This window comes from Anomaloglossus baeobatrachus, chromosome 1 (assembly GCF_048569485.1).
Source record: "Anomaloglossus baeobatrachus isolate aAnoBae1 chromosome 1, aAnoBae1.hap1, whole genome shotgun sequence".
Lineage (NCBI taxonomy): Eukaryota > Metazoa > Chordata > Amphibia > Anura > Aromobatidae > Anomaloglossus > Anomaloglossus baeobatrachus.
Window position 1 is genome coordinate 561,194,380 of NC_134353.1, and position 25,729 is coordinate 561,220,108.

At 44.9% G+C, this 25,729-nt stretch overlaps 1 protein-coding gene across 4 annotated transcripts in view; it reads left to right on the forward strand.

The window, feature by feature from the left end:
* NFIB (nuclear factor I B) overlaps positions 1–25,729 on the forward strand; it is a 545,046-nt gene that overhangs the window by 272,652 nt on the left and 246,665 nt on the right. The window contains exon 1 of one of the 4 annotated variants that reach the window (XM_075316951.1): positions 19,493–19,957. The exons of the other annotated variants lie outside the window; for them this stretch is intronic. Within the exon in view, the coding sequence (XP_075173066.1) occupies positions 19,940–19,957 (18 nt within the window). The 5' untranslated portion in view covers positions 19,493–19,939. Of the gene's footprint in view, positions 1–19,492; positions 19,958–25,729 lie in introns of those variants that run through there. 4 annotated transcript variants of the gene reach the window in all.

Below are 25,729 nucleotides of genomic sequence, written 5' to 3' on the forward strand. Positions count from 1 at the left end.
CAACTCACTTCAGTTGCTCTGTGGAGCTCACAGTGAGCGGCGGTGTTCTACGGCCACTCCTGTCAGCTTCCGATATATCAGAGCTTAAAGCGTCATGGGACCTCGTGTGGATTACGCCGGACCTGCAGGGTGTTTGGGGATTAATAAAAAGTGGTGAAAGGGGGTGTTTTTTGTCTTTTATTTCAAATAAAGGATTTTTCGGTATTTCTGTTTATTTACTTTCACTATAGTTTAGTGATGGGGGCGTGTCTCATAGCTTGGACTTAGTGGCAGCTATGGGCTGCCATTAACTGCTTATTACCCCGATTGCCACCACACCAGGGCAATTCGGGATGAGCCGGGTAGAGTTCCGGGACTGTCGCATCTAATGGATGCGACATTTCCGGGCGTCTGCTGGCTGATATTTTTAGGCTGGTGGGCTCCCCATAACGAGGGGCTCCCCATCCTGAGAATACCAGCCCTAAGCCATGTGGCTTTACTTGGCTGGTATCAAAATTGGGGAGGACTGCACGCCGTTTTTTCTTAATTATTTACTTTACTGTAAGATTTAGACCTGCCCACCGGCGGCTGTGATTGATTGCAGTGAGACAGCTGTGTTGTGAATGTCAGTTATGCTTTTGCTGCTGTGAGGCTCCCTCTTGTGGCCAGGAATGGTTTGGACAGAGACCAGGTGTGCTGGAGCAATGGGCGTTTCCATTGCTAACTCTCTGCCTATTTAAACCTTGGTCTGCTGGCAGCCTGAGCCGATTCTCATTTGTTCTTTAGTTACCAGCCTACTCATCTTGCTCCAGACCACATCTACCCCAGATAAGTGCTTGGTTCTTTCTTATGTTGTTTTGTTTTTTTGTTCTTATCTGGGTTTGTCATTTGTTGTGGTTATTGTCAGTTTATTTGCATGCAGGAATCTTACCTCTCTGTTGCTTAGCTGGGAAGCTCCCTGCAGCTATGTTTGGAGTTTTGCTCCTATAAGTCCATGTGTTTGTTGCTTCTTGAATTTGTAATTGTTCCTGTTTTGTGTTCATTGGTTTGACAAGAGCATCTGATATAGGACGGAGTTCAGATCGTGCGATCTGAGGATTTTTTGTACTATCAGGTATTTGGATTTTTGTAGGGTTTTTCTCCGGCCACCATCAGCCCCTTTCCTATCCTTTCCTATTTAGTCAATGGGGCCTCACCTTTGCTAATCCTATCATCCATCTGTGTATTGTGTTTTCCTATATCACCATAGTCTTTTAATGTGGGGGGCTTGCTATACCTTTTGTGGTCTATTTCTGAGGCAGAGAGTTATTCATCTTTCCTTCCTTTAGGATAGCTAGTTCTCCGGCTTGTTGTTGCTTGTTGTAACTTGTTGGATAATGAGGGATAGGGGCCCCTATGCGGTTGCTCATGCTAGGGGGCTCTATGCCATACCTAATCTCAGGGATGATCCAAATGGTGGAGACCGGGGATGTCAGCAATGGCGGGTCCGGCTCCGTGACCCTGGCGGTGTCTTTTTGCTAATAAAGGGGATGATGATGAGAGTTATATTTACAATGAAATAAAGTTTGTGATGCCACCTGTGGATTTTGCAGCTATGTAGGCCGCCACTGCGCTGCATGTTCCCCGGGGCAGGTGGTGATGGCGCAGCTGAGGTGTTGCCCCGGTGTTCCAATGGTTGCCCCGGTGCTCACCACAGATGGAGCGGGACCCTGGGGCAACCATTGGAAATATGAAAAGTCTATGATGGTAGGTTGTGACACAGGAGGAATGGAGACGACACCATGGCTTTGAAACAACAATCTTTTACTCGCTGTACCGGTTCCAGGTTGACAGCCAACTTAGTCTTCCCATGGTATGCTGGGATCCCCGGTGATGGGCCTCCACCAATCCCGAGAAAGTCCAAGGCCAGTACTGGTACACCCTTTGTTTGCCTTTCCTGGTTGTCTCGTTTGCGCTGACTCTCACCCGCCTGTCTTGCGCCTCCACACACAGTGTCCTGAGCCAGGGGTCACGGACCATCAAAGGGAATTCTGCCTGCTTGGCTCCTTGATAATCTGTGACCCCCTTCCAGCAGATTCATGTACTGCTTGTGGCCCAAAGGTGCGTACAGCCACCCTGGCCTCTGGTATTACTAGAAAGTCTTGAAGTCTCTTCCTAGTCTAGGGACTGGGACGCCGTTTGCGACCAAATCCCTCCACCGTGAGAGGTTGCTTGTGGAACATAGGGGAGTGTGGCGCACTTCCCCTAAGTCTCTAGGACTCCCCCTTCAGCATCACCTGGGTTGAGCAGGTCTTCACGTCTCTCCGGTCTCCTCACAACTCTCTGACCCGCTCACCATCAACTGTCTTTTTCCTGACTCTGACTGGAAATAACTGGAAGTAACTGCCTTCCTCCTGCATCTCCCCTCCTGCCAGGCTCCACCCCCTTCCCGACAGTGCACGGGGTTTGAGTGCCATTAGCAGATTACTGGTCGACGAGCATTAATGGGACCTGTCCCTGCCCTGATCTAATGTGTGAGCTAACAATTGGGTGTCTGCAGGTTTTTGGTACATGTACCGGTAGATGGCCTCTTTCTTACCCAGGATGGGGCACCACACCTTTGGCTGAGGTGCAGTACCTCTGTGGCGACGGTAGCCTAAGGGGTGCCACAACTGCAACCAGTTAGAAACTCTGGGACTGCCGGTGGGCGTGGGAAGAAGTGCATATACATGAGGTTAATGAGTGGCCCCAGAAGTAGCGTTACAGCCATGTGAGAGACTGGTATAGCGCACTTGCTCTAATGCCCCTATACCTTCTACCACAGTTTTAAAGTGCCTGATTCAGGTACTTCCAGACTTATATGGGGACCGGTATCCAGCCAAATATCCATGATCAGTCCTGGGCCTCAACTAGGTTTTTAAGAAAAAAAAAATACTGTTGGACCTACCGTTCCCGGATATCTGTGGGTTTGTCCATCACTAATAGGGAGGAATAGCATATGAAATAGGATGCTAATAGACCACCGATCATTTTTCTGACAATGATCCAAAAAGCAGAAAGGCTGCTTCAGGTGAGGCAGATGGATGAACTTTTGTACCCATCAAAGATTTTTGTGCAGATATGCCATAAAAGTGTGATCAGTAGTGGACCATTCTCTATGAATCTCACAGATTATGGACACAACTGCACCAGTACTGACATTACTGATTAGGTCTACTTGTGCAAGTATTTATACCATCTAATAGATATGCAATAATAGTGGATCTCTGATGTGACAAAGATGGTAATATTTATGCCGATTCTATTTGTAGATAGGTACCCACTACAATGTTCATACTTTATATGCTCCTTTACTGACGGGAGATTTTATTACTCTCAAATATTGAAAAAGACACGTAACTAACTTCTTAAAATTGGCTATATACCTACGACAGCTGTTGGCTCACTCGGTAGTCAGGTATCCATCTTGACACCCCTATATACATGAACAGTCAGCTCTTCTGAACATTCATGTGTTTTCTATACAGAAAGAAGAAAGCCAAAACCAGAAAGCTCTGACGGCAACTTATCTTCCAGAGAACAAAAGGGTCGGCATGTAAATTCAAATTCCTGGATATTTATCTCCCCTGACATCATCTGTTGGGAGGCCCATTACACATTAGAGGGTTCAGCCAAAAATGCTACCACTAAAAATGGCGGGTTTGGTTGACTTTTATCTATTATATTTGGCGATCTTTAGACCAATCTATTTGATAAAAAGGCAAGGAAAAGAAACACAGTGGCAATTAACAACAATGAAATTAACACTGTCCCTCGCTTGTATTATTTGTAATTCTCAATACCCTTAGTCTCTGTTTGTTACCCATTTCCCCTGATGACTCATCAGGAAGAGTAAGGAGACCCCTACACATAGGCACCTTTACAATGTTGAGTTTGTAATACGAAAAAAGAGGAATTATATGTAAAAAGATCTTAAGATCAACACAATACTAATAATTTGTTCTATGTACTATAATGTATATGGAAATGTACAATGCTCAACAGTATAGAGTGAATTTAGGAAAAAACAAGCAAGGCTTTTGTCAAGAGCACAACTTTGCATTCTAACAAACTAGATCAGATAAAACATATATGGTTTCATTGTAACCATTCACTTCACTTGTGTAGAAACTGTATATCAGTGTGACATGCCATATTTTCAGAAATTACTGAGTATACTCTTTTTTTCCAATATTTATAGGACATTTGGTTACTTATTTGTAGAAAGCACCTAAAATACTAGTTGACTGACAATAAATGTAAATAAATGGCGTTATATGTACCTAAAAAGACTGATTTATAGTGAGGGCCATACAGCAACTTTCTTACACTCCACATTTACAAAAAGCAATGTTAATGACTACTCACATCCAAGCGTCCCAGTATGTTGTCCTATTAGCTATGTGGGAATAAATCTCTTACCCTTGTACATGTACAGATTTGGGCATGGGTGACAAAGTACTACCAAATACTAATTTGCATAACAATTACAAGTCAGACTTATAAAACAAGAGTCGACTAGACTCAACAACCTGTATAATTAGCACCTAATTAGGATAAATACAATACGTGGTAGTAAATGCAGTTGTATAATTGTCATTTTAAATACCTTCTTATTTTTGAGCCAGTTATTTATCAAACCTCTTATTAAGAATGAATCCATAACTGTTTTAGACTTGTCGCTCCTGGCCAAATACTAAAATGTACTTCAAAGATTTCCATTTTGGTTTTTCTCGCTAACAGTTTATAGCAATATGTCATAACACAAAAGCTGCACATACAAAAGAAAGTTGTTTTCAACTTTTTATATCACACCCATTATGAGTATTTTCCAGAATATTTGTAGCATCAGACAGGTCTTAACCCCAATTTAATAGGATGAGTGGAACAGTTTATTCCCACGTTTTGTAAAAGCCAAAAAAAAATGTTTCAAAGATACTTTCAACCTCAAACATTCTCATTTTTCCAGGCTTGGAACAAAACTCTGCAGTAAGTATGCGACTGCAGACTGGCAAATTGTGACAGCATGAGCTGGGCACTGTAATGATTCCCAGTACGAATGGGTAATCACTTGAATACAAATATGCGATTTGCATACTTATGGTCACATGCCAACTAGATGCATCTGGCTCCTCCCAGATAAGTCTAGTCGGCACATGACCTCATGTATGCATTTCATATACATGTAGTCATGTGAGAGCCAGCTCTCACTGGGAATACCTTAATGATATTGGTGATAAGTAGCTGGTGAGGCAGTTTTTACAAAAAAGGCAAACAGCTACACATTTTATTTCTGGTAACAGCATGTCGCACGGCGTTTTGCACAAACTTTGCTGACTGTCATGGCGGCGTTGGGATCTGTTCAGATTGCAGATTCTGACACTAAGCCTGATAGTTTCTCTGGTGTCTGTGATCAATACAGGCAGACTTGGGTGTCAACCTGCTGTGTCCTGAGTCATAGGTAAGCTAACAAGAGTTAATCTTTGCTCGTCTGATTGCTCCTTTCATCCCATGTTGTTGGGAGGCCTATCACATCTGCACTCCTCCTATTTATGCTGGTTAAATCCTTCCACCCATGTCAGCTATAGTTTGTCTTTATTTGTCTGTGAGGTGTGCTGACCCAGACTTTCTGGGGAAAGTTGTGCTCATTGCTTGGTGCGGATATGAAGTTTATCCCTGTTGTTTTCTAGCTTCCTTCTTGCTCTTCTTTTCCCTCCTGATTCTCTCATTGTCTTAACCTTTGTGTGAGCGTGCTGTGTGACAGAGTTTTGGTTTTCCCTTGTCTGTCTTTATCTGTGAAATTAATCCCACGCCTATCTTATCCCTTCCTGGGGGAAGGAGGGAGGGTGAATCAGATCAGGACAAGGGCCAGGAAGGAGATTCAGGCATCTCCACCATCAGGAGTATCCTTAAGGTTAGGGATAACATAGGGCCCCCTAGCTTGAGGGACAGTTTAGGAGCCCCAGTTCCCCAATATCATAGTCTTTGTGACACAGCACTTCCTGTGGCTAGCGATCATAGTAGACCGTAATTGTTACCTTATACTGAAATACTGTATTGCTGAATATAGTACAAGCAATTCAACAATCACAAGTTCAAGTCCCTAGGGGGACTACAAAATATGGTGACATTAAAAATAGTAGCAATAAAAATAGTTTACATAAAAATGACAGCCCACCACCAAAATACAAGCCCACATACTACTCAATCGACTGAAAAATGAGAATGGTACAGGTCTCAAAAAAACGACTCAACAATTTAAAGAATTACTGAATTCTTTACACCTCTTAAATAAAAAGATACAAATTTGGTATTGTCATAATGATATTAAAAATCATACCGACAAGTTATTTTTATCATACAATGAATACCATTATTATTTTGTTGGCAATTTCACCGCACTTGTAATTTTTTTTCCTTTTTATAGTCATTGAATTGTAAAATGAATGGTGCCATTCAAAACTTCAACTCATTTTGTAAAAAACAAGCCCTCATATGGCTATGTGGACAAAAAAATAAAAGTTATGGCTCTTTTTTAAAATTTAAGTTGAAAATGTTTTTATCTGCATGAATTCTAACATAATAACATTACATAGAAAACTGAATGAACTTTTGACATATTCAACTTTTATAGCATATCAAATAGATATGCCATAAAAGTGTTATTGATAGAATCTGATTAAGGGCGCTTTTCCATCTGCGATTTTTTTTGTGCGAGTGCGATCCGATAAAAAATCATATTGCACTCGCACCAGTGTTAATCAATGAGACAGTTTCATCTGTCCCATTTTCTTCTCCACAAGAATCGGGCTCTCGGTGCAATCGCAGCATGCTGTGATTTGCACCGAGTCTCGGCTCATGTGTGTGTAAACTCGCACTGCACTCGCATGTTATGCAACTGCAGTGCGGTGCATGCAGAGACAGACTGTGGAGGAGATGGGGAGAAAGTGCTCCCTCCCTCTTCTCCGTTCCTGTGATGCGATCGCAAGATCGCATCACAGTCGCGTGACCCTCGGCTGACACCGCAGCACAGGGTCATTAGCATATCGCTTCCGATGCTCCTGCATCGGAAGCGGTATGCAAGTGGAAAAGCGCCCTAAAAAGACTCCACAACCCCACAAATGAGGGACTTGGTTCCAGTTTTCACTGGATGCAAAGCCAACAAGCAAGTGTTCAACGTTAAGTTCCCGCAGCTGCTTAATTCATCCTGGAAAACACATTTTTAGTTGAATATGCAGCTTTGTATCATGGAAAAAAGAAGCTTATGAAAAATGTAAGAATTCTACCTTCGATTATGTTCATTAGTAGCCATACAGTCTAGTTATGTAGAAAAAGTTTCCAAGTTATTTGTGGCTATTGTGAAAATGATGAAATCTCTGTGATGTCTATCCAATGTAAGGCTGCCATATATAATAAATAATTAAAAAAGCCCTCTCAGCAAAAATGTTATCCTCTGATCCTTTAAAATATTTATGCGATAGTGTGCGTGTATTAAAATAATTATCAATCGCCGTCATCTCCGGTTTCCAGAGATGTTCCAGCTGTCTTTTAAAGCACGACTTTAAATCAAACTCAACATATCACACAGGATTTGTGTGTGGACTGAAAGTCACTTTAACAATGCATGAATATGAACCCTCTTTCAGAGGCTCTATGGGCTTGCATTGATAGATGTACCTCTGTCCCACACAATGATCATTGTGAGCCAGCAAAGCTGAAGAGCAGAAAGCTGAACAGCGGTCAAGTGATCCAGAAGAGGACCAGAGCGATGTTTGAAACCGGAGATGACGGCAACTGGTAAGTACTTAAATGAACCTATACTAACCTATATTCAGATCTGGAAAGAATTATGTGATAAACATTTTATTGGTAAATGCTTTTTACATTGGGTCTAAGGAGCACATGTTCTAATGGAGTTCTGTATTTGTATTTAATGCATACACATCACATGTGTAATAAGGTGCATCGGTTTCTGAGAGGATCGCATTCTCTTCTGATATCTCTCATGCAAAGAAGGCCTTAAATGAAATCAAATCACCAATTCCAATATCCACAGTGGCACGTAAAAGTTTGGGCACCCTTTGTACTTTAGGCAAAACAAATACATATGTTATATATATTTTTTTCAACTTTTAAATTTTAAAATTAACAAAAAAAGGAGTCTGGGCAGGTGCAAAGGTTCGGGCACCCTGCATGGTTAATACCTATTAGCACCCCGTTTGACAAATATCACAGCTGGTAAACGCTCTTTGTAGCTAGCCAAGAGTCTTTCAATTCTTGTTTGAGGGATTTACATCCATTTTTCCTTAGAAAAGTCTTCAAGTTCTGTGAAACTCCTGGGTGGTCCATTGGAAAACCTTCTGCTTGTGCCTTTTGAGGTAGTCTATTGTGGATGTCATGTGTGTTTAGGAACATTATCCATTTATAGAAGCCATCCTCTTTTTCAACTTCAGCTTTTTTATAGTGTTATGATTCCATCAATACTTTGTTGAAATTTCATTTAATCCATTCATCCCTCATCCTATTAAATGTTTCCTATGCCTTTGGCTGCAATACATCCCCAAAGCTTGATTGATCCACCCCCATGCTTAATGGTTGGCAAGATGTTCTTTTCCTGAAATTGCATACCCATTTTTATCCACATGTACCTTTGATCATTATGGCCATAGAGTTGTATCTTAACCTCATCGGTCCACAGGACTTGTTTCCAAAATACATCAGCCTTGTTTAGATGTTCATTTGTACACTTCTGACTCTGAATTTTATGGTGAGGATACAAGAGAGGTTTTCATCTGATAACTTCCATAAAGGCCATGTTTGTGCAGGTGTCTATGAACAGTAGAACAATGTATCACAACTCCAAAGTCTGCTAAATCTTCCTGAAGATCTTTTGCAGTCACTTGGAGGTTCTGATTTGCCTCTCTAGCAATCCTACAAGCAGCTTTCACAGAAATTTTAGTTTGTCTTTCAGACCTTATCTTGATCTACACCATTCCAGTTCACTGCCATTTCTTAATTACATTTCAACTTGAGGAAAGGGCACCTTGAAAACGCTTTCATATCTTCTTATATCCTACTCCTGCTTTGTGGGCCTCCACCATTTTCATTTTCAGAGTGCTAGGCAGCTTAGAAAACCCATGGCTGCTGTTTTTTGGCACAATATTAGAGGAGGCTGGCTTGTTATAAAGCTGTGAAATTTGCCCAATTTTGCCTTTCCTAATGATGATATTGAACAGGCCATAACACTAACAGGCTAATTAAGGTCTGAAATCTTGGTCAAATTTATCTGAGCACACAAATCTCTAAGGGTGCCCAAAATTGTAGAAAAAAAATCCTAAAATTACAAATTTTTATTAAATTTAGTATTTAAAAGGGAAAATACCCAACATTTATATCAATACAAAAATATATATATAGAAATCAGGTATCCAAGGGTATAAGGGAAGGGGGCCTGGCCCTTATAGTGCCCTATGCTCGCCCCTACCTTGCCGCGGAGGTTGGCACCCTAAAACCTGCACAATAGGCACCCCCGCTCAACATAGACTGTCCCTATAGGCCCTAACCAGACCCTAACAGATAAAAGGTGACAGCCTACAGGGTAATTAGAAAACTGAACCAACAAATCCAATATAGGGAATAACTATATTACCCAATATAATTCAATTCGGAACTAGTAGGGTCCAATGACCCAGAAAACCACCTAGTTGGATATAAGCGGCTCCTATCAGAGACCACCCGACGCGTTTTCCCTCATCTATCTGAGGTTCTTCAGGAGCGGAGTAAAAGTTAGTTCAAACAGAATACAGATACGCCATAATAAATGCTGGTAGTCCTATGCAACACTAAGAGGCCAACAATCACTGAGTCTATATGATCCCACTATCTCTAAACCAGAGCCAGGCTAGAAAGCCTAGAACCCAGTGCCAGATCTCTGTCCACTGGCTATATGGCAGGGATTATCCAGAGTATTTTTGCATATAGTAATGGGATTAGACTCAAAAGAATAAAAAGCAGCCACTCATTAGAGTATACAAAATTAGCCACTTATCTCGGTCCTCTACAGGCATCCAATAGAGACGATCCTCCCAGGACTCCTCGGATAGTGAACCAGTCCAATAACCCCAGCGAAGCAGTCAGTGAGCTCCTCAATTCATCACCCCCCGGTTCAGATGCAAACACTGTACAACACGATGCAGGTTTAGGGGGCAGAGGCTATAAGGGCCAGGCCCCCTTCCCTTATACCCTTGGCTATAAGGGCCAGGCCCCCTTCCCTTACACCCTTGGATACCTGATTTCTATATATATTTTTTGTATTGATATAAATGTTGGGTATTTTCCCTTTTAAATACTGAATTTAATAAAAATTTGTAATTTTAGGAGTTTTTTTCTACAATTTTGCACTAATGCACTTCTAATTGATTGCTTCAACTTATCTCTAAGGGTGCCCAAACGTTTGCATTGGCCCATTTTGCTTTTTGTAATTTTTAAAATGTAAAAGATGAAAATATATATTTTTCGGCCTAAATACAAAGGAAATGTGTCATCTTTAACTTTATGCCTTTTAGAGATCATTTCATCTTCAACTTGCTTAACTGTTCACAATAACTGTCATTTTGACCAGTGGTGCCCAAACTATTACATATGCCACTGTACGTCCTATCAATTGGGAATAGGCAGTAGATGGGAATTGAATCAGCAGTAGATGGGAATAGGTGTTCCAGCATTTGAAGACACCTCTCCCCTGTTTAATCGGATTGTTCCATGGTCGTCTCTCTGCTTTAAGAGATTAGCGACAAGTTCTGGGATTGAGTCTGACTTGACTCTGCTTTTTAAATGTGTTTTTTTTTCCTTTGGGAAAGAGAGGGTTAATGTCAGTTTGCTTTCCAGCAGCCTCAGACTCCTAATCAGCTGTTTCCGGTTTGGACCACTCTCAGTCCCTTCATATTCCCTCTGCGTCCAGTTATTCTTGATTCTTTTGGATTCTGTGAGTGAAGGAGGAAGGAGCTGCTGAAACCCTCTTTTGTAGTTGCAGATCTGGCTGCAGTCTCGGTACTGACTGCAGCAGTCTGTTGTGGTGTTTTCCCCCTGTATGTCTTCCTTTCCAGGTGTGTTGTTTCAGTGCAGCAGAGAGGCTAGCATCCATCACCTGCCCACTCCCTAGCCAGGGACTATTGTAGGGTCATCTCAGGGCTTTAGGTTCCAGCTTGGCTAGGAGTGCAGGGTACAGCGGCAGGTAAGTGAGGAGGTTCCCATCTTCCCTCTCACTAGTGCTAGGGCCCACCGTTGTTAAAGTGTCCCTGGTGTACCCCTTGATTGTCGTGGTGCTACCCCTGTTTTGTTGTGTATTTGGCCTCATGCAAGACCTCCCCTACTCCGTGCGTGACAGATTGTACGTGATACTATAAGAGGTAATGTGATCAGGTTCTACAATGGGAAAAGCAGTTTATATTACAGTATATAGCTAATATTTTAAATTATGGGGTTTGGATTGTTGGCAAGAACATATGGTAAATTATTTTATCATGTTAGATTTAAGAAAGTCCACTTATGATATATGCCCTTTAGCTAACTTTGCAAACGTCAAAGTGAGTCACCTAGATCATATACTATATATGCACTTAGTAATAATGACCTAACTATGTTCCCATATAATAATAATAATAATAATAATAATAATTAGGCTATGTGCGCACTTTGCGTCAAGGTAGTTGCAGTTCAAAAAGGATCCTCTGGCAGAAAGGACAATGCTTTGGGCTTTAAAAATGCATGTAAAACGCAAATAAAGTAGCCTATGCGCACCTTGCGGTTTTCATGAGTTTTTAGTGCTTTTCCGGTGCTTTTAGAAACGCTGCAGTTTTGAATTAAATTGAATTGATGGGGAACGCAGCCAAAATGGCAAAGACAATTGACATGTTGCTTCTTTAAACGCTGAGTTTTTGCCCAAATTTATGCAAATTAAACGCAGCGTTTTGAAAAGCAAAGTGCGCACAAGAAAACTCAATGTCCCATTGACTTTACTTGAAAAGCATAACGCAAGCAATTTGGCATGAAAACGCTACAGTTGAAAAAGCAGTGGAAAAGCCCCGGTGGGAGTGGCCAATCTTCAGATAATCGATCATGAGTACTTCCAACGGCTCTTTGGTTACAATAGTCTGTACTGGTGCTCGCTCTGCTGGAGCTTTTCTTAACTCGCAGGAATGGGACAGTTTACAGGCCTTCTCTACTGCCCGAAGCATCTGAGGACAGTATACTATTCTTTGCAACCACTGGTAAGTCTTGCCCGGTCCGAAATGGGCTCCCTTCTCATGCGCCTCTCGGGCCAATGGTACTGCCATCTTCTGGTGTATCACTACTTGCCACCGTACTTCCAACTCGGTAGCTAGGTGAACCTTCAGATACAGCATTCCTTCTTGCACCGACAGCTTATCCCACTGGCTGAAAATCTGGAGGGCCACGTGCGACAGCGTGGCCCATATTTCCGTTCTAGGCTTGCGCAGCTGGATCACCCACTCTTTCACTTGAAGCAGTTCTGGGTCAGATGACTGGATTTTCACCCATTCCTCTCTGGTTTGGCCAAGCAGGCGTGATGTTGTGCCCGACGTAATTTCCAGCATACGAGTCTCTACCACTTGAGCGGTGAATTTACTGAACTCCGGAATTTCGTCTTCCTCCAACTGTTCATCTCTCTCCCCCACTGGGGTTTCGGTGGCAATACGAGAAAGGGCATCCGCATTCTGATTTTCATGCTTGGAACGGTACTGCACATGATAATTGTATCTGGAGAGTCGTGCCAGCCACCTCTGTTCCATTGCTCCCAGTTTGGTGGTGGAGATGTGAGCCAGGGGGTTATTATCCGTATAGACTTCAATTTTAGCTCCCGTGAGATATTCCGAGAAACTTTCGGTTATTGCCCATACTAGTGCCAGTAACTCCAGCCAAAAGGAACTGTAATTCTCGGGGTTGCGCTCGGCTTCTCGCAAAGTCCAACTTCTATATGCAATCACCCGTTCAGTACCGTTCTGTACCTGGGCCAGTACTGCACCCAGGCCGTAGAGGCTCGCGTCTGTATACAACTGAAAGGGGAGATTATAGTCTGCATAGGCAAGCACAGGGGCGCTAACCAAGGCCTCTTTCAATCGGTGTAAGGCTTCTGCTTGTCTTGGTCCCCAGCAAATTTTCTGTGCTTTTGGTCCTTTCGCAGTCCCTTGGAGCAACTCGTGCAAAGGTTCTGTCTCCTTCGCGAAATCTTTGATAAAGCGACGGTAATATCCGGCTAGTCCCAGGAAAGCTCGAACCTCCCGCACTGTGCTGGGTGTGGGCCCTTGTAGCACTGCTCTCACTTTCCCATCGGATGGCTGTACGCCGGCTTCCGACACCTTGTGTCCGAGATATTCAATCTCTTCCTGAAAGATCCAGCATTTTTTTGGTTTCAGTTTAAGCTCATGGGCCCGTAACCGCTGAAACACTTGGCCCAGGTTTTCTAGTTGTTTCTCGAAGGTTGCAGAATACACTACTATGTCGTCAAGGTAAATCAACGTGGCCTCGAAGTTCATGTCTCCAAGGCAACTTTCCATGAGGCACTGAAAAGTTCCTGGGGCATTATTTAGTCCAAGCGGCATGCGATTGAACTCGAAGAGTCCCTTGGGTACAATAAATGCGGTCTTGGCCTTGTCTTTCTCTGCCACAGGGACATGCCAATATCCGCTGGCTAGATCGAGGGACGAGAAGTAACATGCCTTTCCCAGCGCCGACAGGGACTCCTCTATCCGGGGCAGAGGGTAGGAATCACGAACCGTGCATCCATTAAGCTTGCGGTAGTCAACACAGAAGCGGGTAGACCCGTCCTTTTTCTTGACCAGCACGATTGGGGCAGCCCATGGACTCTGACTTTCTCTTATCACCCCGCTCTTCAGCATCTGCGCCAAAAGCTCTTTCACATCTTTGTAGTATTTTGGGGGTATTTGTCTGTACCTTTCCCTGATCGGTGGGGCATCTCCAGTGGGTATTTCGTGCTGAATCTTGTCAGTACAGCCGAAATCTTCTGCGTGATGGGAGAACGTGGCTTGATTCTCCCAAATAAAGTCTTCTATGGCTTGGGCTTGCTCCGAAGCGAAGGGGCTCAGGTCCACTCCCATCTGCCCTAAGATGACATGACTGTTCCACTGATCAGTGGGTTTCTCTTTTCTTTCCATAGAAACAGCCCAAGTCCAGGCTTCCCCTGCCATGGGCTGCAATTCAATCAATTCTGCGGTTGCCACCTCTTCAGGCACCAGGTAGACATGGGCCAGAACAACTCCCGAGGTCAAGATGTAGGCCTGTTCACCGGTGTTCACGCAACGGAAAGTGACTCTTCCATTTCTTACTGTTGCTAAAGTGCGAGCCACCAACGGTTCGTCTCCGTTCTCTTCCCCACGGTAAGGCTCCACCAACACCTCCATCCCCTCGAGTGTACGGTGGGCCCTGACTGGCAAGGTGAGGACTGTCTCACGATTTGGAGGCCATTCCAGAACATTGTAATTGTTCCTGTGCATGAATGCCTGAGTAGATTTGGAGCGGTGTTTTGAATCATTGTCTTGCTGAAACCCAGGTATTCATGCAGAGGAACAATTACAATGTTCTGGAATGGCCATCCCAGTCCCCAGACCTGAATATCATTGAACATCTGTGGGATGATTTGAAGCGGGCTGGACATGCTCGGCGACCATCAAACTTAACTGAACTGGAATTGTTTTGTAAACAGGAATGGTCAAATATACCTTCATCAAAGATCCGGGAACTCATTAAAAGCTACAGGAAGCGACTAGAGGCTGTTATTTGTGCAAAAGGACAGAGCCATGTAGCAGAGCTGAATAGCCGCTGACAGCAGACACAGACAGAGCCGCACGATCAGAATGAAGTCGGATGAACGTCACCCGACTTCATTGTCATCCCGCGGCTCTGTGTGTGTGTGGCATGGCGTGATTTTCGGTCACCGGTGAACATCCCCTGAGTGACCGCAGTGAGTTGCGCACGTGCGATCAGTGGTGCCGTCACTGAGCTTACCCGCGGCCACAGCTGAAGTCCTCCCGCTGAGATCTGTGGCCGCGGGTAACCTGAGTGACGTCATTGCTGATAGCGCGATTCACTTCAGTCGCTGCGGGGAGCTCGCAGAGAGCGGTCGTGGTCTTTGACCGCTCTCTGTCAGCTTCCGATTTAGCAGAGCTGACAGCATCGAGGGACCTCTGTGGATTACGTCGGACATGGAAGGGTATTTGGGGTCTTGAATAAAGTGGTGAAAGAGGTTGTTTTTTATGTTATTTATTTCAAATAAAGGATTTTTAAGTGTATATTTTCATTTTCTTAATCTTACAGGTTAATCATGGAAGGTATCTCGGGGAGACGCCTGCTATGATTAATCTAGGACTTAGTGGCAGCTATGGGCTTTAACTCCTTATTACCTCGATTGCCACCGCACCAGGGCAATTCGGGATGGTCGGGTACAGTCCCAGGACAGTCGCATCTAATGGATGCGACTATTCCGGGCGGCAGCTGGCTGATATTGTTAGGGTGGGGTGCTCCCTGTAACGTGGGGCTCCACATCCTGAGAATACCAGCCTGCAGCCGTGTGGCTTTACCCTGGCTGGTATTAAAATTAGGGGGAACCGCACGCCATTTTTTTAAATTTTTTTTTTTAACTGCATGATATAGACCCGCCCACCGGCAGCTGTGATTGGTTGCAGTGAGACAGCTGTCACTCATCGTGGGGGTGTGTCTGACTGCACCCAATCATAGGCGCCAGTGGGCGGGTAAAGCAGGGAATACGAGATTGAATATTGTGCTGCCGGCTTTTTCAAAAGAGGAGAAGCCACCGGAGCAGTGTGACAGCCGTGCATCGACGCGCTGGTGATCGGGGATCGGTGAGTATGAGAGAGGGGGGGGAGAGGGATAGACTGACATGGACAGACAGAGAAAGACCGACAGAGAGCGAATAGAGACCGAGAGGGAGAGACTGACTGACATTAATCGCATGTTTCTCAAAACACTGGAAATGAGTGAGGTCTCACAATGTCGGTCAATCACTATAATTCACCGACATTGTGAGACCTCACTCATTTCCAGTGTTTTGAGAAACATGCGATTAATGTATTTAGAAAAACGAATGTCACTAGGATGGTGTGAGTGAAAAAAATAGCAGATAGGAACTGCCTCATTGTTTAACCTGTGTCCGAGTGCAATGCGAGAATTTCTCGCATTACACTACTGCGAGAAAATCGCAAGTGAGAAGCTGGCCTTAGTTGTACACTATAACATTAAAAATCTCTCCATTCTTGACAATGGATAGGATGTTTAAAAAGGGGTAAATTGCAAAGTTGCTTGTTTTTTCAAGCAGTTTGTCATTTTATTCATTAAAAGAACTTGAGGCAACCACTTTATAGGTGGTGTCCCATTTTCTGCTAAGCGTATGCAGTCACTCTATGTGACTGCAGAATTCTGAATCCTGACAGCGTACCATCAGGATTCCCTTGTATTGATGGTGAGAGAAGCTGAGAATATCTAGTCGGAGTGTGACCAAAAATATACAAATTGAATACTTGTCGTCACGTGACCGCCTGCTCCAAGTGGTAATGCCGGTGAAGAGTGACAGTATGTGCAACACACGCTGACAGAATTCACAAATCTGCAGCCACAAAGAGTAACTACAGACTTGAAGCTCAAATTTGGACAACCCCTGCCATACGAGGCTTGATTGGCAGTATTTTATCATCCATAGGCTCTATGATATTCTGATTTTCTAAGTAGTAAAAAAAGGATATACTGCCAGAGATGCTTGGCATCTACTGAGTATACTGACTCTATCACTTCTTCTGCAATTGAAGCTTTCCTGGAGCATATTCTGAGTGTAGGGTAAAAATGAAAAAATGGACTGTGTCTACGTATGTCAGGGTTAGATATTGCCATTACTATAGGCGGTCATTTAAAGGGCACCTGTTACTAGGTTTTTCCCTTATAACCTGTGGCCACCACCAGAGATCCCTTATATACAGCATTCCAAAATACTGTATATAAGAGCCTAGGTTGCTCTGTAGAACATAAAAAACACCTTTATAATGCTCATCTAGGGGGCAGTCCGGTCCGATAGGTGTTGCAGAACTCTGTGCGGTGCCTCCTCCATCTTGTGAGATTGCCATCCTCCTGGCCAGCCCTGTGTGCATGATGCTTCCTGGCTTGCATCATTCACAGAGAGGCCTCCAGTGTCAAAAACCGCCTGCGCATGTGTACTACACTACTTTGATCTGTCCTTGGCCGGGTAGATCAAAGTGCGCATGCGCAGGAGCGCAATGGAGGCCTCTCTGTGTGAATGACATAAGACGTGTCGTGCACCCAGGGCTGGGCCGGAAGGATGGCAATGGAGGAGGCGCCGGACCGAGAGCAGCGACACCCATCGGACAGGATTGCCACCTAGGTCAATATTATAAAGCTGTTTTTTATGTTCTGCTGCGCACCCTGGGCTCTTATATACAGTATTCTGGAATTCTGTATATAAGGGCTTACTGGTGGTGGCCGCAGCTCACAAGGGAAAAACCTGGTGACATATTCCCTTTAACCTCATTACAAGAAATATTATATTTCATTATATTGCTGTATCTGAGGATACACAAACCGACTGGGTGACTGGTTCATGCTGCAATCAATACACTCTCCCTTTTAATACCTAAGCTTTTATGTTTAATGTTTTGTTGTTTTGTTGGATTGTAAAATCTAAACAAATGGTAATATTATTGTGATAATGATTAGCATTATTAAAAGTATTCAAAGTATACAAAAGAGGTATTAAATATGAGCCAGGAAAGAGGTAACAACAATACTTGAATTAACTTTGTGAATTTGTAATTGGACACAATAGGAACTATCTTCAGGGTCTCTCCAAGTGACTGAGCTGTGCTCCTAGAGCTACAGACACTGACGTGCCAGACACATTCTGCTAGAAAAAGGGATTGATTCAATTGGCATCATGTGCTGATTTCAGGGTCCTTTGACCTGTCTGGGTCTCTCAGCAGACTAGACTTCTTGCTGTACACTTCTCTTGTCTATTGGTTGTCTGCTCATAAATATGGAGAACAGCTTCTCTGCCTCCCCCTTCTCTTTCTCAGGCAGGCTACTCCAGACTGTAACTATGTCCCCTAGAAAAATCCCCCTCCCCTTCCTATTTTTCATAGCCACAAGGAGGAAGCCAAGAGCTGAGCTTCCCAAGTTTAGGGAAATAGAAGTGGACAGGGGTGCAGTAAGGGAAAGTTAAGCCAGAGGCAGAGATGGATTACATTACACAGGAAGGCATGTATTATTCCGGACCAGAAACATGCAACCACCCAGGATTTTTTGAAATCCTATTTTAAAACATTGTCAATATTTGTAATAAGAATTGCATGGAGGATAGATTCATGATTCCACAAAAGCATCTTATTTATCAAGATAACTTCATATTTTTAGCATTGTAGGTTTTACTAACAAGCTTACTTATTAGGTAAAAAAGCCCAAACGTGTTTATGTTATATATGTAATGAATGTTGCTAATGAGAATGGCGCTGAAACACAATTACGAATGATGGAAATTACTTTTATCAAAATATTTCTCTGATAAATCTTACATGCCTGCTCATTTAGTGTAAAATGCTACTATCGTGATGTTTACCTAACTATCCTGTTAGAAATTACATGTGGGGAAATGCAAGTAAAGATGGATATGATTTTCCCTGGGAAATAAAACAAAATGTGTTCCTATTTATTGAACGTGTGCTCCTTTACCCACAAGCATATAAATGATTCATGGATTGGAGGACTTGTGGTTAAAAGATTGACTTTGTAATCCCTATTAGTAAAAGCGACGGGAAGAAAGAAGGAAAGAAAGAAAGAAAGAAAGAAAGAAAGAAAGAAAGAAAGTGAGAGAAAGAAAGAAAGGGAGAGAAGGAAAGAGAAAGAAAGAAAGGGAGAGAAAGAAATAAAGAAAGTGAGAGAAGGAAAGAAAGAAAGAAAGAAAAGAGAAAGAAAGAGACAGAAAGAAGTAAAGAAAGAAAGAGAAAGAAAGAAAGAAAGTGAGAGAAGTAAAGAAAGAAAAGAGAAAGAGAGAAAGAAAGAAGGAAAGAGAAAGAGAAAGAAAGAAAAAGAAAGAAAGGGAGAGAAGGAAAGAAAGAAAGAAAAGAGAAAGAAAGAGAGAAAGAAAGAAATAAAGAAAGAAAGAAAGAAAATGATATGAGAACAGAGCATGAATGCACTATTTCCATGAGGGGAGTGCCTGCAGAAGGAGAGTGAAGTAGGGAGGATGGAGGGGAAGTTCTAGGAGAAGGTGGGAGGGCAGTGACAGCTGGAGTGTAGAGGGGGGAGCTGGCAGAATAGGGAGGAGAGGAGAAGGTGGGAAGGGTGAGCAGGGAGCCGCCGCCTTCCTGTCCAATCAGCAAGAGGTGGAACTCGTCCAAGTGCAGAGCCGAGTGTGCTATGAGCTGCCTGATGTGCAGAGCAGAGCCAGACTGACAGGGGGGCCAGGGAGACACACAGGGGAAAGAGAGGAAAACCCTGCCAACAGCACTCACAGACCAGCCCAGCTCCAAAAAAACGGGATCAGCCTCTCCTGGACCGCGTTCAAGCCACCCTCCAGGAGTGCAGCACTGCAAGTACAGCTCTAGGCACAGCAGGCACTCAGGCTGCCTTTACTGCCTTGTACTCTGACTTCGTCACCCTGCCCTCTGCCAAGACGTTATTATTTTTTCCGGCTCTGCTCTTCATTTCTTACACGTATTTCTATATAAAAAGCATCCTATGAAAAACAGAACACACAGCAGCCCTCATAAGCCTTGCAGTCACTCCTGGGAGTCAGACCTGATAATAAACCCCCAGCCCCTGCCATAGACAGTCACTGTCACCTAAGAAATGTGAAGCCACCGCGCCTGTGCTGGATCCCTATAAGTTAATGCAGTACAGTGCAATGGTATGTGCCTTGGACGTTTTCCATCCACGTGTTCTGCCCATGCAGGAGCGCTAGGTGTACCCTGCTCTTGTGTGTGTGTGTGCTTCCGGCCCCTGTAATAAGATTGCAGTGACATGACTTGTGGGATGAGCTAGAAGTGCCGCTTGTTTGTCTTGTGCTGTTTTGGCAGCATGTAGATGTGGGTCACACGTCTCTGCCAGCAATCAGTGGATGGAAGCTGCGTCCAAGAGTGCTGAACTTGGCACCATCCCCACTCTGGCAGAGGACGCGGGACCTGGCTGGGCTCTGCAGAACCTTTGCTTTCCAAATGTACTTTCCATGCCTCTTCTTCATTTCATCTGAATGTACTAATATTAGGATTATTGCTATTATTATCATCGAGCAGCTATTAAACGCCTGTTTATTGTTTTCTACATGTGTTTATTCCAGAACTAGTAGCTAGAGCCTTGTCCTCAGATGTGGTTGGTGTCATTGCTTGCTGTTCCTAGGCTTTGCAGTTCCCTTGCTATGAAAGTGAAGGTGTGGCTTATCTCTGGGTAATACCTGCCATAAATACATAGCATTAATGAGAAACCTGTGTTTGGAGAGTCACCTATCCTTTACTAGCCAGTTACCACTTTGCTGGAAGGCAACCTTCTCTGGTGTTCTGAGCATCCCTATAGCCACTGGCAGGCCATGACCTAGTGATGGTTGCTTCTGGTTGGCACACTGTTATCCTGATCCATATGTGCCATATGTATATGCTCCTGGTGGCTTGTGTTTTCAGATTGGATCTTGTCTGTAAACCTCGGTGAACATGATCCCTACTGGTCTACACCTGTTAAGCATTCTGCTGTTGCACATTAATCTGATTATCTCACTATGCATATGTATGAATGTATATATATATATATATATATATATATGTATATATATATGTGTGTGTTTGTGTATATATAGATATATATATATATATATATTGGGCTGCGCTTCTAGGTGTCGCTACTATAACGTGATTTGCATCACTTTTTGGTCGCTGAGTCACTTCAGAGATCTGGGCTAGTGTTGGATGAGTTATGCATGTTTATACTGACTGTATATATATTATTATTATTACTGTTATTTATTATTATAGCGCCATCAATTCCATGGCATTTTACATGTGTAAGGGGTATACATAATAAGGACAAGCACAATAATCATAAACAATACAAGGCACAGACAGGTACAGGAGGAGAGAGGTCCCTGCCCGCGAGGGCTCACAGTCTACAAAGGATGGGTGAAGATATAGTAGGTTTTTTATATATATATATATATATATATATATATATATATATATATATATATATATAAAAATATATATATATATATATATATATATATATATATATATATATATATACCGCACTCTGTGGCTATATTTATGGGAGGGGACAATTAAGACAGGTTGGATGGAGGTATGCAATGTCCTCTTGAAATAAGACAAGCTTAAAAATTAGGGGGGAGCAGAAACAAAAACAGAAATAAGAATACAATTAAAAAATGTCCTGAATTGTATGCAGTATGCCCAAATTTTGTGAAATGTTGAGAAAAGAATGTATGATTTTGTTTGTTACATTGGGTGGATTCTCTCTTTTTTCCTCCTTACAGCCTTTTGTGATGTTTGTACATGCTTTGTAATACTATCAGATCCGCCGTGCTGATGTTGGTTGGCTGGTTTATTTCTAATGTTTGTGACCAGCTATAAAATCAAACTGCGGAATTGATTATACAGACAATATTATATATATATTTTTTTTTACTATTGCCATACTATACTGAAAAGACTTTCGTGTTGAAAGGGAGGTGGTATAATATGTAGCAAGTGTGAATGCAAATACAGAATTCACCCCGAGCTGTAATAATGTATTATTCAGTTAGTTACACTGGTAATCTAAACATACAACAGAAGATAAATTAGTGATTAAATATAGAATACGTTATACATATAGACTGATTTCTGTAAAGAATGATGACTATGCCAAATAGCAGAGGAGTCCAGTGTTCCCTGGCCCTGCCAGTGGGCAGCATGGTGGCTGCATGTGCGGCTGCATGTGCGCTTGACCTAGTCTGGAGTTGGGAGTAGATGCAACTCTCAGGTTGGAGAGGGTGGGCCAGCTCTTTACTTTGACACAAGGAGCTGAAGTGGCGTGATGTGAATTATTATTAGTGCACTGAACATGCCTGTCTACCCCCTCCCCCTCTCCTGCTGCTTGGAGAGGAGGCTGCCATTGAACTTGAGACAGGACAGACAAGATCTGCACTTTTTAAGTACAGTAGCAGGCAAGGAAAAGGCGCCAAAATGTACAAGATTAACTCTAACATCCCCAAAGTGATATGCCTTGGGCTGCACTTGTTGACAAGGCCTACACTTTTGTGAGAGCATATGCACGAGTCTGTATCTAGTCTATAATAAGACTGTGCTCATACTTATGCATCTTACAGTTGTAGCTGCTTGTCATAGAACTTCTTATTGTGCAGAATAGCAGAAATAATGGATCTACACAAATGGTGTCTTACGGGATGTTTGTAAATGAAGTGACCAGGCAGGGAGGCCTCTGGCTGTGTAGTCGTGGCAGCACTATGGTGCAGGCCCATCCCTGTCTTCATCACTTCTTTAGAGTTAAAACAGTGTGTGTCAGTGTCTTCGTTCTCCATTACACAAAAAGACTTCAGGCAGGAGTTGAATGCAATAAAAGAGAACATTTATTCAGCACAGTCCAATAATCCGAACAGCAGACAGCAAAGAAACAGGCAGTTGTAGACTCTTTCAGTGGAGCTGGGGACACCCTGACCAAACGCCACCTCGGGTGGGGATATGCCCTCCGTACTCTACTTCCTTCGGGCACCCACTATTCAGCCAAGCATACACCGGACCCACACCGGCAGAATAGGCTCTGAGGTTGCGTCCACCTCCTTATCTCCGGTGTCCCGTGCTGTTTCGCTCACACTCTGCCCAAGTGCACACACTGCTGTCCCGGATCTCACAGCTTGACAGACACTCCGGTAAAAACCACTCCGGTCAGCGGATCACGGCAATATTAGTGGAGCTGGGGACACTCTGACCAAACGTCACCTCGGGTGGGGATATGCCCTCCGTACTCTACTTCCTTCGGGCACCCACTATTCAGCCAAGCATACACCGGACCCACACCGGCAGAATAGGCTCTGAGGTTACGTCCACCTCCTCCTCCTCTGGTGTCCCTGGATGTTCCGCTCACACTATCGCACTTGCCGCTGCAGATGCTCGCACTCCGCTGACCCGGATCTCTCTCCCACACACATTCAGACCTCGCCTAGATATCCGGCCGACTCCTCCTCCCCGGTGGCAACAGCCGTCCCACCCGGCCACTAGGGGGTGCCCTAACACATCACATAAAAACATAAAATTCAACACTTTTAATAATCACAATGCCGGGTAACTATGTTAAACTAGTAGGGGGTAGGCCCACCCACTACATGCCTCCCCTCTTAAAAATCCGAGCCTCCCGGCAAGGCTCTTAAACACATAAAAACATAAACACATAAAAACCTTTCGGTTCAGTCCTCAACAGCGGCACCAGTTCAGCGGCGCTCCCGGTCTTGAGGGGCGCTTGATGGCGCAACAGCGCTCCCGGTCTCTGGATAGCGCCCGGAGGCTCAACAGCGCTCCCGGTCTTAGATGTGCGCCCGGAGGCTTCAATAGCGCTCCCGGTCTTTGCTGAAGGTGCCCGGAGGCTTCAATAGCGCTCCCGGTCTTTGCTGAAGGTGCCCGGAGGCTTCAATAGCGCTCCCGGTCTTTGCTGAAGGGCAACAGGCCCGTAAAACTTTTCAACAAAAGCAACTTTCTGCCGGTTTACAACAATTCCGGTCTTCACGGGTGCTGGAGCGAACAGCTTACTCTGGGGGCCAGGCTCTCTTCCATTCTTCCGCTTGAGCCTGGATATAGGCCCCCAGAGTTTGTCCTGGCTGGCGGCGGATCCGCCTGAAAGACACCGGAGCGTAGCACGGCTCCTCCGGCACAGCTGCTGCAGCACCTCTTGGCGGTGATGGCGTCTCTGCCCGGGACGGTGGTGGTGCGGCGGGCGACGCGTCCAGCATGAAAACTGGTCTGTTGTTGACATTTTGCGTCACCGCCACCACGGTTGGAAGCCTCTCCGGATCGAGGGCTGGCTCTGCCTCTGTTTCCGGGGCAGCCGTCGGTACGCGCCGGGGTTGAGGAGGCGCGGCCGGTCTGGTACGGCTCTGTCGTCGCTCTTGCTGCTCCTCCCACGCAATCTCCTCCTGCCACTGCTCCGCTTCCCGGGTGGTGGGCATGCGGGAAACACACACCGCAAACAGACCGCGGCTACCTTTGTCCGGCAAGAAGCTGACTTTCTCGCCCGGCCACAGGGTATGGAGTCGCTTGGGGAGTCCTTCTACGTCCAGGTGAACTCGGTTGTAGAAATAGTCATCCCCGGTCTCTACTTCACGGATGAATCCATACCCCTCCTGCTGGTTGAACTTAACAACCACCCCGGTCACAAACTGCTGGGCCAGATCCTCTCCACCGGGACCGGACAGCATTTCCCGGACTATGGTCTCAGCCAGGAGCCGTTCCCGGACGGGATCAGGCTTCGGGGGCGGAACACTGGGGCGCGCCCTCTCCGGCGGGGCGATGACTGGGTCCCAGAAAAAGCCCAGGTGATCCTCCTCTAGACGCCCGGCTAACTCCTCGGCCGACTCCGGCGCCGGGACAAATGGTGTGGCGGCGGCGTTAAGCTGCGGGGTGTCCCAAGGGAAAACAGCAACCCCCGGACGGCTTGGCATGGGCGGGGTAGCATAGGTCGCCTTCACTTCTGTAATGGTGCTCCCGGTTTGAGCGTCCCATGAGGTCTTCCAAGAGACCTTGTCCGGTCTTGTAGAGCCTCCCGGCCCAATGGGGAGATCCGCTATCGCGGCCTCGTTAGCAGGGGCGAACCGGGGTCGGCCTCGGCCAAGGCTGATGAGGGCCATAGTCGTCGCCAACTCCGCAGGTTGCCCAAAGTTCTCCATCTCGGTTCTCAACGGAATCGCTGGTAATGGCGATGGTGTCGACGCTGAGACTGGAGGAAGTGGAGGCGGGTCTTCGTTTCCCGCTCTTGAACAAACTCCACCCCCAGCCTTGCGCATCATCTCGACTCCTCCGCTGAGGTACTTCTTTTTCCTTTTCTTCGTCTTTAATGCCCTGGAGCTGGCGCCTCCCCTCTTTGGGCGGAGTACTCTGTCCTTTTTCTTCGGCGCCGGCCAGCCCCAGGCTCTTCTTTTGGCGCCAATTTTCCGCGCCTTTTCTGTTTCTTCACAGACGTCGGCCATCCTGACGCCATCTTGTGCCCGGTCCAACGCCTTGGGCACTTCTTCCTCCCACCATGGGACTGGGAATCTTCTTTCATCGTCCGAATTCCGTGCTTCAGGCACTACTTGGTCTTCAGACTCCTGGTTCTCCGGCAAGGGACTCGGATCCTGCCGACTACGCCACATGAAGTGACCAGGCAGGGAGGCCTCTGGCTGTGTAGTCGTGGCAGCACTATGGTGCAGGCCCATCCCTGTCTTCATCACTTCTTTAGAGTTAAAACAGTGTGTGTCAGTGTCTTCGTTCTCCATTACACAAAAAGACTTCAGGCAGGAGTTGAATGCAATAAAAGAGAACATTTATTCAGCACAGTCCAATAATCCGAACAGCAGACAGCAAAGAAACAGGCAGTTGTAGACTCTTTCAGTGGAGCTGGGGACACCCTGACCAAACGCCACCTCGGG